The 12,451-nt window shown below is 35.9% G+C and overlaps 2 protein-coding genes across 4 annotated transcripts in view; one reads left to right on the top strand and one right to left on the bottom strand.

Moving 5' to 3' along the window:
* LOC136407109 (probable ATP-dependent RNA helicase DDX60) overlaps positions 1 to 7,614 on the top strand; it is a 105,020-nt gene extending 97,406 nt beyond the window's left edge. For all 3 annotated transcript variants that reach the window (XM_066387739.1, XM_066387722.1, XM_066387731.1), the window contains 4 exons: positions 2,357 to 2,499; positions 4,594 to 4,745; positions 6,731 to 6,793; positions 6,890 to 7,614. In XM_066387739.1, coding sequence (XP_066243836.1) covers positions 2,357 to 2,499; positions 4,594 to 4,745; positions 6,731 to 6,793; positions 6,890 to 6,998 — 467 coding nt within the window. In that variant the 3' untranslated portion in view covers positions 6,999 to 7,614. The remainder of the gene's footprint in view (positions 1 to 2,356; positions 2,500 to 4,593; positions 4,746 to 6,730; positions 6,794 to 6,889) is intronic.
* A 2,617-nt stretch (positions 7,615 to 10,231) lies between these two features.
* Positions 10,232 to 12,451, bottom strand: part of ANXA10 (annexin A10) — a 76,042-nt gene continuing 73,822 nt past the window's right edge. Inside the window, exon 12 of the mRNA XM_066387862.1 lies at positions 10,232 to 10,543. Within this exon, the coding sequence (XP_066243959.1) occupies positions 10,475 to 10,543 (69 nt within the window). The 3' untranslated portion in view covers positions 10,232 to 10,474. The remainder of the gene's footprint in view (positions 10,544 to 12,451) is intronic.

Here is a 12,451-nt window from a genome sequence, read left to right as displayed (position 1 = left end):
CGGCACAGAGCATCTAGTTCTGGGACTTCCAATTAGGCTGTTTTTCTCAAAGTGACACACCACCGAGTTATGCTCGGTTTCTTGGTGAATTTTGATACACCAAGCTCAAAAGATTGCCCATCACTGCCCTAGGACATGACTGTACACTATGAACCACTTTTAGTTAGAAAGTTTTAATTTTAGACCATCCTATGTGGTTACTTTAAATCTCTGAGTTTACAAGGTCATGAGCTTGTCAGGTTTAGTTTGTAGCCCTGTCTTTCTTTTTTTTTTTTCATTCACATTAGAAAGATGTGATATGAGAAAGATTTTTACCAATTATCACTGGCTTTGAAGATGGAAGAGGCCACAGACCAAAGACTGCAGCAGCCTCTAGAAGCTGAAACAGGCAAGGAGATAGAGTCTCTACTAGAGGCTGCAGGGAACAAATATGGCTCTGAGGACTACACCTTGTTTTTAGCATAGTGAGACCCATTTCAGATCTATGATTTCCAGCACTGTAAGATAATCAATTTAGATTTTGTTAAACTACAAAATTGGTGGTAATTTGCTATATCAACACGAGGAAATGAATGTAATTTCTAAGAAGTGACGTGTAAATAAATAACAGTGACAAATAATAGGCATAATTTTTACTGTTTTTTTAATTGAGGTGAAATTCATATGATATACAATGATATAATTTCCAAGTACTGTATGCACTTCAGTAGCATTTGGTACAGTAAAATATTGTGCAACCACTACCTCTAATTAAAACAAATAATGTCAGATAATTATAACTGTTAAAAATTATAAGGTTACTTGTTAGTAAATCCTATCATAACTTTAATTTTGTAGGTTTAAGAGTCAAACATTAAACACTTGTATTTGTCTTCTAAATTTGAGAGTGATTGAATGATTTACAAGACAATACTATGGATAAAGCTAAATTAGAAAACATTGTTTCCATTTTCAATGAAATGTGTTTCATAATGCAAAGCCCAGAGTGAAATTGCACTTGCCTAACCCAAGAAGAATCAGCAATGCCTTTCTTTTGGGATTCTATCCTCTCTAAGTTACCACACATAATAGAGAAAATAGTAGAATGTATCTTCTTAGTAGTCAGGTAGATGTTTAGCTGATATTGAAAGACAGAAATGGATGGACAGAAATACTGACAAAGCCAGACACCGAGAAGTGTGTGTAGTAAAGGCAGAGATACATAGGGGAATCAGTACATAGAATGACACACATGAAGAGAGACAGAGACAGAGAACTAGGTATAAATAGAGAAATGAATAGATATAGAGAAATAGAGACAAGCACGTCGACAGAAAGATAAGAGAGACAGACAAAGACAATGAGACAGAAAATAGACAGCATTACAGAGAAAGGTACAAAAGAACAAACATGACAGACAAAGCCAGGCAGAGAGAGCAACAGAAGAGAGAAGGTGAGTTGTTTGAAGAGAAACAGTGAGACACACAGAAACAAGTGTTATTGCCATAGAAAGAAGTCAGAGGACGAAGAAATGGAGAAAAGTAAAAGGGAAGATTTATAGATAGATAGATAGATAGATAGATAGATAGATAGATAGATAGATAGATAGATAGATATAGTAGATAGATATAGATAGATGATAGATAGATGATAGATAGATAGATAGATAGATAGATAGATAGATAGATAGATAGATGATAGATAGAGATCATAGGGAACCATTTGAGATGGACATGACAATGACTCCTTTTCCCAAACGCATAATCAGGCCTGGAGTAATATGAGTGAGCACCACAGAACCTAGAAATAGTCCTCGATTACTTTTCCGTGCAAGTGAATGAAGTAGGAATTTCCTCCCTTCTGTTGGAATGTGAAAATAGAGTTAGTGTAAGAAAGGGGGAATGATGTCAATTTTAACTCTATTATGAGAAATTCTGCAATTTTTGTAGCTCCATAGCTACAATTGATAATGAAATCCTTTCTAAAGCATAGGTGGATGGCGCTGGTTGTTGACTGGCATTCCTCAGATCTACGAAGGTCCAATGAAGCATGTTGTCTACTCTGTCCATAGTGTCTTTCTAATTTCTGAGTTGATGGACATGGAGTTCCCCAATTGGACCAATTGATAACTACAAATAATAGAACTACTAGCAGATGCCAGAATGATTTTATTTTATGAAGAACATCTCAGTAATCATCTGGCAATACAATTCTTACATTTTTCTCTTAAGGTACTACTTTGGTTAAAAAACAACAACAACAACACTTCAATAATTTCCCTAGCAGTAATGGAATAAGCAAGTATGATTTGTTTTAAATCATTTCTTCTGAATAAGGGAGCAGTTTTCAATTATTTTCTTATTTGGTTTCTAATTAGACTTTTCAGATAAGGACTGGGAAGACTCTGAGCTGGCCTCCCACCTGATGCCCGGGACCGAGGGCAGAGCCGCCGTCTCCCCCTTTGCATGCCTGTCCCACATAACCGATCAAGACTTATTTGATACTAACGTAGTGAATGACGTATGTAAATTGTGCTGTAAAACTTTCTTGTGTCCTATTTATCATTTAAGAGAAATAATTCAGTGTGATTATAATACTGGTAAAGTGTCCAGTAAAAAACAAAGCCATCTTATTCATATTCCAGAATGCTGTCACTTTCTCTGAAGGGGAAAAAAAAATTCTCTCTCTCTTTTTTTTTTACTATAAAAGTAGTTATAAAATAAAAAAAGAATTGAGTTAGATAATGAAAAGAATGTTATTCTCTCAGTTAATGATCATGTATGAATTATGTTATCTTCCTTGTGTGAGTCACTATAGGATAAGCCATTGCCACTCCAGGGGCGAACTAGTCACCAGCAGCATCACCATATCACATGCTAGAAATGAGGGATCTGAGGAACCACCTCAGAACACCTGAGTTCAAAATACACATTAACATGAGACAGACACATAGGTACAGAAAACAGACTGATGATTGCCAGCTGGGAGGGGAATTGGGGGATTGCTGAAAGGTGAAGGGACTGGAAAGTACACACTGACAGTTACAAAATAGTCCTGGGGATGTAAGTACAGCCTAGGGCAGGGGTCCCCAAACTACGGCCCACGGGCCACATGCGGCCCCCTGAGGCCATTTATCTGGCCCCCGCTGCACTTCCGGAAGGGGCACCTCTTTCATTGGTGGTCAATGAAAGGAGCACATTGACCATCTCATTAGCCAAAAGCAGGCCCATAGTTCCCATTGAAATACTGGTCAGTTTCTTGATTTAAATTTACTTGTTTTTTATTTTAAATATTGTATTTGTTCCCATTTTGTTTTTTTACTTTAAAATAAGATATGTGCAGTGTGCATAGGGATTTGTTCATAGTTTTTTTTAATAGTCCTGCCCTCCAATGGTCTGAGGGACAATGAACTGGCCCCCTGTGTAAAAAGTTTGGGGACCCCTGGCCTAGGGAGTATAGCTGATAATACTATAATAACTATGCATGGTGCCAGGTGGATACTGGAATGATTGGGGCAAACACTTTGTAAAGAATGTTAAGAGACATTGATAAGAGTGTGGTGGTTACGGGGGGAGGGGGGAAAGGGAGAGGGAAAGGGGGAGGGGGAGGGGCACAAAGAAAACTAGATAGAAGGTGACAGAGGACAATCTGACTTTGGGTGATGGGTATGCAACATAATTGAAAGACAAGATAACCTGGACTTGTTGATCTTTGAATATATGTAACCTGATTTATTGATGTCGCCCCATTAAAAAAATAAAATTATAATTAAAAAAAAAAAAAAAAGAATGTGACTATTAACTACTATGTTGTCCACCTGAAACTAATAGAAACTATTGCTGAATGTCATTGAAAAAACTAAAAAAATAATAAAAATTAAAAAAAAAATCAAATAAACAAAACACAACACTGGAGGATCCCTGCTATAAAGCATTTGAGGGCAGTTTGTGTTTGCTTCATATTTGTGATCCCTGCATCTAAATATGGTGCAATACAGAGTAGAAACTCAATAAATATATATCAAGCACCTTCAACAACCACTTCGTTTACTACAAAAGATTGGGAGTAGAGAGACTGCCGTCCTAGAAGCCTGACAGCTTCTCCATAGCTAGTTGATGGAAATAGTTCCAATGACTGTGACTGTATCACTGGACAAAGTCAGATACCTATATCCTGAAAGAAAAATAGATGTGTGTGGAAAAAAAAAGAACAAGCACTATTACTATTATATGTAGCTGATACAAACATATTTGCAAGCTCACAAATATTTTTTCAGGAAAAATGATTTTAAAAATATTTATAGTGTATTTCTAAGACTGTAAAAATGACTATATCTATTCTAATTCTGAAAAAAATTAGATATGTCATTTTTTATGATTTCAAAATAACTTTAATATTTTGGAATTGATGTTTTTACTGACTTTATTTGTTCTTTTATATTGAAGTTTTAGAGAATATTAATATACTGAGCATTTTTACAATATTTTATTAAAATATATTGAGTTATTGTTTTGGTTAGCTAGATGTAATGAACCACAATAATCAAATTGTATAATAGGTTGAGACATATCTCAAAAGAAAGTACTAACAATCTGAAATCTCTGCATTCCTCAGGCTATGTTACGAACAATTGATATGAATGTTAAAAATGTTCCTTTCCTTTGGTTGAATAAATATGATATGAATGGAAGGAAGTGTCCACTGAATGGTTATGTACTGAACTTCTACAGAAACCATTCCCTATCAGCACTCACTTTTGATAACTGGTATGTCTTTTTTATGTTTTAACATTCTTTATAGATATATGTGTTTGTGTAATTAATGTTTCTTGTTCCGGGGCATTTAGCTTATGAGAATAATTTGTTTTATTTTTAATTTTTAATTGAATTTATTAAGGTGACACTGGTTAACATAGTCATACAGATTTCCTGTGCCCAGTTCTACTACCCATCTCTGAACAGCTCATTGTGTGTTCACCCTCTAAGTCAAGTCTTTGTCCATCACCATTTATTCTCACTATAGTCTCCACATCTCTCTCACCCTGGCAATCACTACACTGTTGTCTGTTTCCACAAGTTGTTTCTTTTTGTCTTTTTTTGATCAATCCCTACACTCCTCTCTCATCTAGTCCCTCTCCCCACCCACCACAGCTGTCAGCCTGCTGAGACTCTGTCTCTATTTTGCTTTTTTAGTTCATTTTTTAAATTATAGTCCACATATGGGTGAAATCATATGGTACTTGTCTTTCTCTGACTGGCTTATTTCACTTAAAATAATGCTCTCCAGGTCCATTCATGCTGTTGCAAATGTAAGATTTCCTTCTTTCTATGACCGTGATGGCAAACCTTTTTATAAAAACCGCCCATTTTTGCAGTGCTGGTCAACCTGGTCCCTCTCGTACACATATACCACAGCCTTTTTTCCCACTCATCTACTGGTGGCCACTTGGGCTGCTTCCAAATCTTGGCTATTGTAAATAATGCTTGCAGTGAACATATGGGTGCATATATTCTTTCAAATTAGTGTTTTGGGTTTCTTCAGATAAATTCCCAGAATTGAAATTTCTGTGTCATAAAGCAGTTTCATTTTTAATTTTCTGAGGTAATGCCACACTGCTTTCCACAGTGGCTGCACCAGTCTGCACTCCCATGAGCAGTGAGGGGAGGTTCCCTTTTCTCCGCATCCTTGTTAACACTTGTTTTTTTGTTGTTGTTGATTTATTAATAACAGCAATTCTGACAAGTGTGAGGCGATATCTCAATGCAGTTTTAATTTTCATCTCTCTGACAGTTAGTGAGGTTGAGCATCTTTTCATAGGTCTAATGGTCATCTGTATGTCCTTTTTAGCAAAGTGTTTATTCAGGTCCTCTGTCCATTTTTTAATTGGATTGTTATGATGAAATAATTAAAGAAGAGTCATGAGATGCCTTTTACTTGGAAACACTTGAAATTGTGTTGACTCAACTGTGATCTTTGCCCTGGGCAGCTGCAGTGGTTCCTTTGCTTTTCTATTCTTCCTTCCTTCTTGAGTGCTGAGCTGGGCACAACCCAGACAAGTACCTCCTTTCAGTCCTTTCCGTGGCTCCCAGACAGGTTACAGACAGAGAAACACAGTCTTTGTTAACAGGGCCAGATCTGCTTCCTCCAGAACCAGGGATCAGGGCCACAATGGGAACACAGACTGCCCCTAAGCTGGAAGGAAGACCGGGAAAGGGCACATAAAGATGTCACAAAGCTTTCCTACCTTTTCTAACCCTTTTCAGATTTGAGTTAAACCTTTGACTATCTTCCAGAGTTCTGACAAAGTTAATTGTGATAGTTTTTGCTTGATATATATATTGTTGATGTTTCTCTGGAAGGATGGGCCCTTGGAGCTGCCTACTTTGCATTTTCAGTGAGAACACTGATATTAAGCACTGTTTTTAACATGTGAAATATACCCTAAATTTGTTGATAATAGTATGCTATTATATAAAAGCACTGCAAGTAATTTTTTTTCCTGATAAATGATTAGATTCTTTACTAGTTTTGCCAATTTAGAACTAAACTGAGCATAATAAAATACTAGATACAAAGAAAACAAACTCTTCTCTGCAGTCTTCCATATCTGTTTTTATTTTGTTTGTTAAAAAGTCAGCTACTAGGTAGTAAATTATGATTTACTAATAAGTAAAGTAAGCTTTACTGCAGATTGAAAACATGCCCCCAAAAAGTTATTCCTTTAAGTATGACTTTGTCTTTTTTTCTATAGGTTAAATATGGGAGATGCTTTTAATTTAATCAGGAATTTTGCACTTGCTGTTCAGTCCATCAGGTATAGTAAACATTTTTGCATTTGAAGATCATATAACCAGCTAAACATCAAGTACAAATGACAGTGATAATAATTTAAACACTTAATCTTTTACAGGATTTCACTGAGTGAATTGTGTGATGACGAAGATGACAATGTTGTGTTAGCATTTAAACAACTAAGTAAAGCATTCAAACAAATCTTAGAGAGAAGAGTACAAGACTGAATGTTAAACTTTGTCCAAGAAAACAAAGATGGTCCAGAATTTTCTTGCTCTTTGTGTTTCAGGAAATGGTTTACTGCAGAGAACCACCCTTTCTTATTTGACTTAGATTAGACTTGCAGAAGAGCGCCTTTTTTATCTAGGACAATCCTCAACATATCCTCCAAATCCCCATTCTTTGTTTCATAAATGATTAGCTGAATTGTTTTCTCCTGCTGACAAGATTACTTGCCTACTTGTCTTGACCAACTTTCCTCAAGCTTCTCCCCTCCCTACAGGTCCTGAACTTTAATCTACCTGTATGCCCCTCCTGAAAACTGCCTGGAGACATTCTCAGATCAACTTTTCCCCATCAACTGTCCAATCTCAGATCAACTATAACTGGGCAGGTCAACGACCGACATTCCCAGGTCAACTCTCCAATCATATGACACATTCATGCCATTCCCTCAGATCTGCCTTCCCTTTTATCCCTAGAAATTAAAATTCTTCTCAGGCTATCCTTGGAGACTGCTGAAAATCTCATAGGCAGAATGTTTTTTCTGTTTCATTAGCTGTCCATTCCCTATGCAATTGGCCATGCCACTTGTTGCAATAGTTTCTTCAAATAAAGTCTCTCATTATTGAAGTCTGGATTTGTTTTTTATTTGATTTTCATTCCCTGCCAAAGAAGTATTACCTAGCTAAAGTACAGATTTTACAATTTGTTGAACAATTTAACGATGTACTAGTGAGAAAAGTTTTTATTTAAATATCTAAATTCTCATCAGAAATTCTAACAATATTTTTCTTCCTTTAAGAATTTTAACTTGCATGGCCAGGTGGTGGCACAGTAGCTAAAGCGTTGGACTAGGATGTGGAGGACCCAGGTTCAAAGCCTGAGGTCACTGGCTTGAGTGTGGGATCATAGACACGAGCCCATGGTCACTGGCTTGAAGCCCAAGGTTGCTGGCTTGAGCCCAGGGTCACTGTCTTAAGCAAGGGGTCACTTGCTCTGCTGTGTCCCCCAGTGAGGGTACATATGAGAAGGCGATCAATGGACTAAGGTGCCACAATGAAGAATAGACACTTCTCATCTCTCTCCCTTCCTGCATGTCTGTCCCTATCTGCCCATCTCTCTGACTCTCTCTCTGTATCTGTGAGGAAAAAAAAAGAAAAAATAGTTTTAGCACTATACCAAATGTTTCAAACAATTACTACTTTTGGCCAGAAACCAAACTCAATTTAAAATGACATAGCAGTAAGTTGAAATTTTAAAAAATTTATTTTTCAATTACAGCTTATATTCAGTATTATTTTGTATCATTTTCAGGTGTACAACATAGTGGTTAGACAATTGTATAGTTTAAAAAGTGATCTCCCTGATATTTCAAGTACCAACTTAGTCTCATAAATAGTTATTACGATATTGTCTATATTCTCTATGCTGTAATTTATACTTCAGTGACTATTCTATAATTGCCAATTTGTACTTCTGAATCCCTTTATACTTTTTACTTAATTTCAATCTCCCTCCCCTCTGGTAACCATTAATCTGTTCTCTGGATCTGAGTCTGTTTCTATTTTATTTGTTTTGTCCTTTGGATTCCACACACTATATAAGTGAAATTATGTGATATTTGTCTCTTTCTGACTAACTTACTCACTTAGCATACAGCTCTCGAGGTCCATCCATGCTGTTGCAAATGGTAAATTCCATTTTTTTATATGGCTGAGTAATACAGTGTGTCCGTAAAGTCATGGTGCACTTTTGACCGATCACAGGAAAGCAACAAAAGACAATAGAAATGTGAAATCTGCACCAAATAAAAGGAAAACCCTCCCAGTTTCTGTAGGATGATGTGGCAGCATGTGCGCATGCGCAGATGATGACATAACACCGTGTATACAGCGGAGCAGCCCACGGCCATGCCAGTCGAGATGTGGACGGTATAGAAGAAAGTTCAGTGTGTTCTGTGGCTTGCTAAATTCGAATCCGTACCAAAGTGCAACGTGAATATCAGCACGTTTATAATGAAGCGCCACCACATAGGATTAACATCACTCTGTGGGATAAGCAGGTGAAGGAAACTGGCAGTTTGGTGGAGAAACCCTGTTCTGGTGGCCATCAGTCAGTGACGAGTCTAGGAATAGCTACCTAAAGGGCCCTAAAAAAATCTGTGCGTGAGCCCACATTGAACTGCACTGAATAGGGTATAAAACTGGAAGAGTTTTCCTTTTATTTGGTGCAGATTTCATATTTCTATTGTCTTTTGTTGCTTTCCTGTGACCAGTCAAAAGTGCACCGTGACTTTACGGACACACTGTATTCCACTATCAATCTTGAAAGTGATTTTGGAAGTCTGGAATGTCTCATGTACCCAATCGTGGTGTGCTAAATGTCCTGTGTCATTTCTTCTGTCAGACACCAGGTTCTGGTATGTTTTTCATTTCTCCTAAGACTGGTAGAAACAGATCTGTAGGAAATGGGCTACAGGCAATTGAAAAATGGTCCATGTAGAATATAGCACTTCTGTTTCACCAGTTAGATTAACTGCATATATGTCCTCATTTTTCCTTGCACAACTTCCCTAATCACTGCTTTCTGTGATCTTGGTTTTTGTGTTTCCCTTACTGATGCTGGGAGCCCTTTGTTGTGGGCTCGGAGATCCATATTTCTGCTTTTATTCTAGGCTAGGTTGTGGCATTAATCTAGAGTCTCTCCCAAATCTGCCTTAAGTGAGTATTTTGTTGTTGTTGTCACTCCTATTTTACTAAATGTTGAAATACCCAGGGGACTAAGCTGTTCTTATGGCACAAAGCGTTTCACTTTTAAAAAACTTGGTTGCTGATGTTAATAAGTAAAAGCAAAAACAATGGGCAACTGGTTGTTTAGATACCAATGTTAAAAAAAAAAGAGATAAATTGCTTTTATCAGAGTGATTGTCAAATACACACGTGTGTGCACACACACACACAGCTGTTTTTATATTCAAATGTCTTGCACGTCTAAGCCTGGTAAGCATATACCTGACTGCATTTTGCTGTATTATACCTCTATTTTCTTTTAAAGGTGGATCTACATATTCACTTTAGCTTAACTGAGTTTGTACAAGAGTTTTGAAAATTCTTCTAAGGGGCATGGCCACACACTGTGTTTCTCCTGGTCTCCCAAAGCATGCTAGGGACAGCTGTAAGCAAAGTCTCGTTGTAGGGAGTTGATGACTCACATTGAAATAAAGTCTAATTCAATGCAGTAACATTTTTTTATTATTTCATCATATACAATTTAACAAATTGTTGATTTAGATCAGCAAAAATTTAGTCTCACATAAATTTATCAGTAGAGTTTTCTGGCTTAGAATAATTTTTAAGATAGAAGAGGAAATAAGATTGTATAGTTTTGTTACAATGCTACTAACAATGCAAACTCATGACAAAAATCTCTATTTGACATGTATAGAAAGAGAAGTGCACAGTCGTCCAAAGCCTTCCTTGATTTAGTAGTCTTCCACATCCCCAGCACAGATGGCAAGCAGAGCTTTCTCATAGTGCCCGGAAGCAAAATTCTGGGGAAAAAATAATAATGTGTTTGAAACAATATGTCACAATATTTCTAAAAAGAACTTTAATGCCTCTGAAATACAATATGAAAGACCCATGGGCCATTAGCCTTTCCAAAATTATTTATTTCTTCATCTAAAGATTTACATATGTCTTGAGAATGCTTCTCAATGCAAGTCGTTGAAAAATAATACCATGTTCAGTAGAATGGGGTTTATATAAAGTTGACTGAACCCAAGTGAAATGAAATCTTCTCAACTTTAGAAAGAGGTGTTCTAATATTATTGCTATAAATCAAGATAGAGTCTGGAGGGCAAGTTGACAATATGCCTTAAAAATATTTCTAAATGTTTCTATTAATTAATGCAGTAATTCTACTTCCAAAAACATATTCTAAAGAAATAATTATTGATTACTGATGAGCACATTTATGCTTCAAAATATATACCATAATGTTATATATAATAAAAAATTAAAAAGCAATATTTAATAATATGGAATAGTTTATGTACTTTAAAATTTATATAATAAAATAGTCTTTTAAGTAGTAAAACATATTATATTTATATATATATTTTTAAAAAGACAGAAAGAACCTAAAAAAAATTTTATTACTGGTTATCTGTGGTTGATAATGAGGGTAATCTTTAATCTTCTTTTTATGATCTATAATTTCTATGTTTTCAAAACAATGATAGTAGTAAATACATGAAATCCTAAAACCTGTCTTTTTTTTTTAAGAATTAACCATCATTTAATGTTTTTTAATCCAAAGTCATGTAATTATAATTTACTGCTTTAACTCTACCTAGTAAAGTTGCATGAATATGTTAAATGTTAATAGGTTTTGAGGTAGCTGTGATTATTTGTAGTAAATTTATTAGAATTAGATTATTCACTTAGAAAATGAGATTTATTTATTTATTTATTTAGCAAATTAAATTTAACATGGTGACATTGGTCATAAGAGTACATAGAATTTGGGCAAACATCTTCACACATTTGGACAGTCAATTATGTTGTGTACCCATCACCCAAAGTCACATCATCCTTCATCACCTTATATGTGTCCCTCTTTATATGCCTCCCCTTCCTCCCTCTGTTTTCCCCTCCCCTTGTCCCCCTGGTAACCACTGTACTTTTAGCTATGTCCATGAGTCTCATTTTTGTATCCCACCTATGTGTGGAGTTATACAGTCTTTAGCTTCTTCTGATTTACTTATTTCATTCAATATAATGTTATCAAGGTCCATTCATATGGTCATAAATGATACTATGTCATCATTTCCTATGGCTGAGAAGTCTTCCATTGTATATATGTACCACATCTTTTTTGTTCAATTCTCTGGCGAAGGGTACTTTGGTTGTTTCCATGTCTTGGCCACTGTGAATAATGCTGTGATAAACATGGGGGCACATGTGTCTTTATGTACCACTGTTGTCGAGTTTTGGGAGTATATACACAGTAGAAAGATTGCTGGGTCATAAGGTAGTTCTATTCTTAATTTTTTGAAGAACCACCATACTTTCTTTCATAGTGGCTGTACTAATTTACATTCCTACCAACAGTGAATGAGGGTTCCTTTTTCTCCACAGCCTCTCCAACACTTGTTATTACCTGTCTTGTTGATAATAGCTAATTTAACAGGTGTGAGGTGGTATCTCATTGTAGTTTGATTTGCATTTCTCTAATAACTAATGAAGATGAGCATCTTTTCATATATCTATTGGCCATTTGTATAAGTTATGACGTGCATATCTCAATAAGAAATGTTTATCATCTCTACTAGTTTTGGGATGTAGGAAAGTTTTATTAAAGGCACAGGAATAAGATTTCTCTTAATTGTTTCACCAACTCTTCCTCTTAAAAACCACTCTGGGTACTCAAAGACATACAGAGTCTTTTGTGTTTT

The sequence above is a fragment of the Saccopteryx leptura genome, chromosome 1 (genome assembly GCF_036850995.1).
Source record: "Saccopteryx leptura isolate mSacLep1 chromosome 1, mSacLep1_pri_phased_curated, whole genome shotgun sequence".
Lineage (NCBI taxonomy): Eukaryota > Metazoa > Chordata > Mammalia > Chiroptera > Emballonuridae > Saccopteryx > Saccopteryx leptura.
This window is presented reverse-complemented; position numbering and strand designations above follow the sequence as displayed.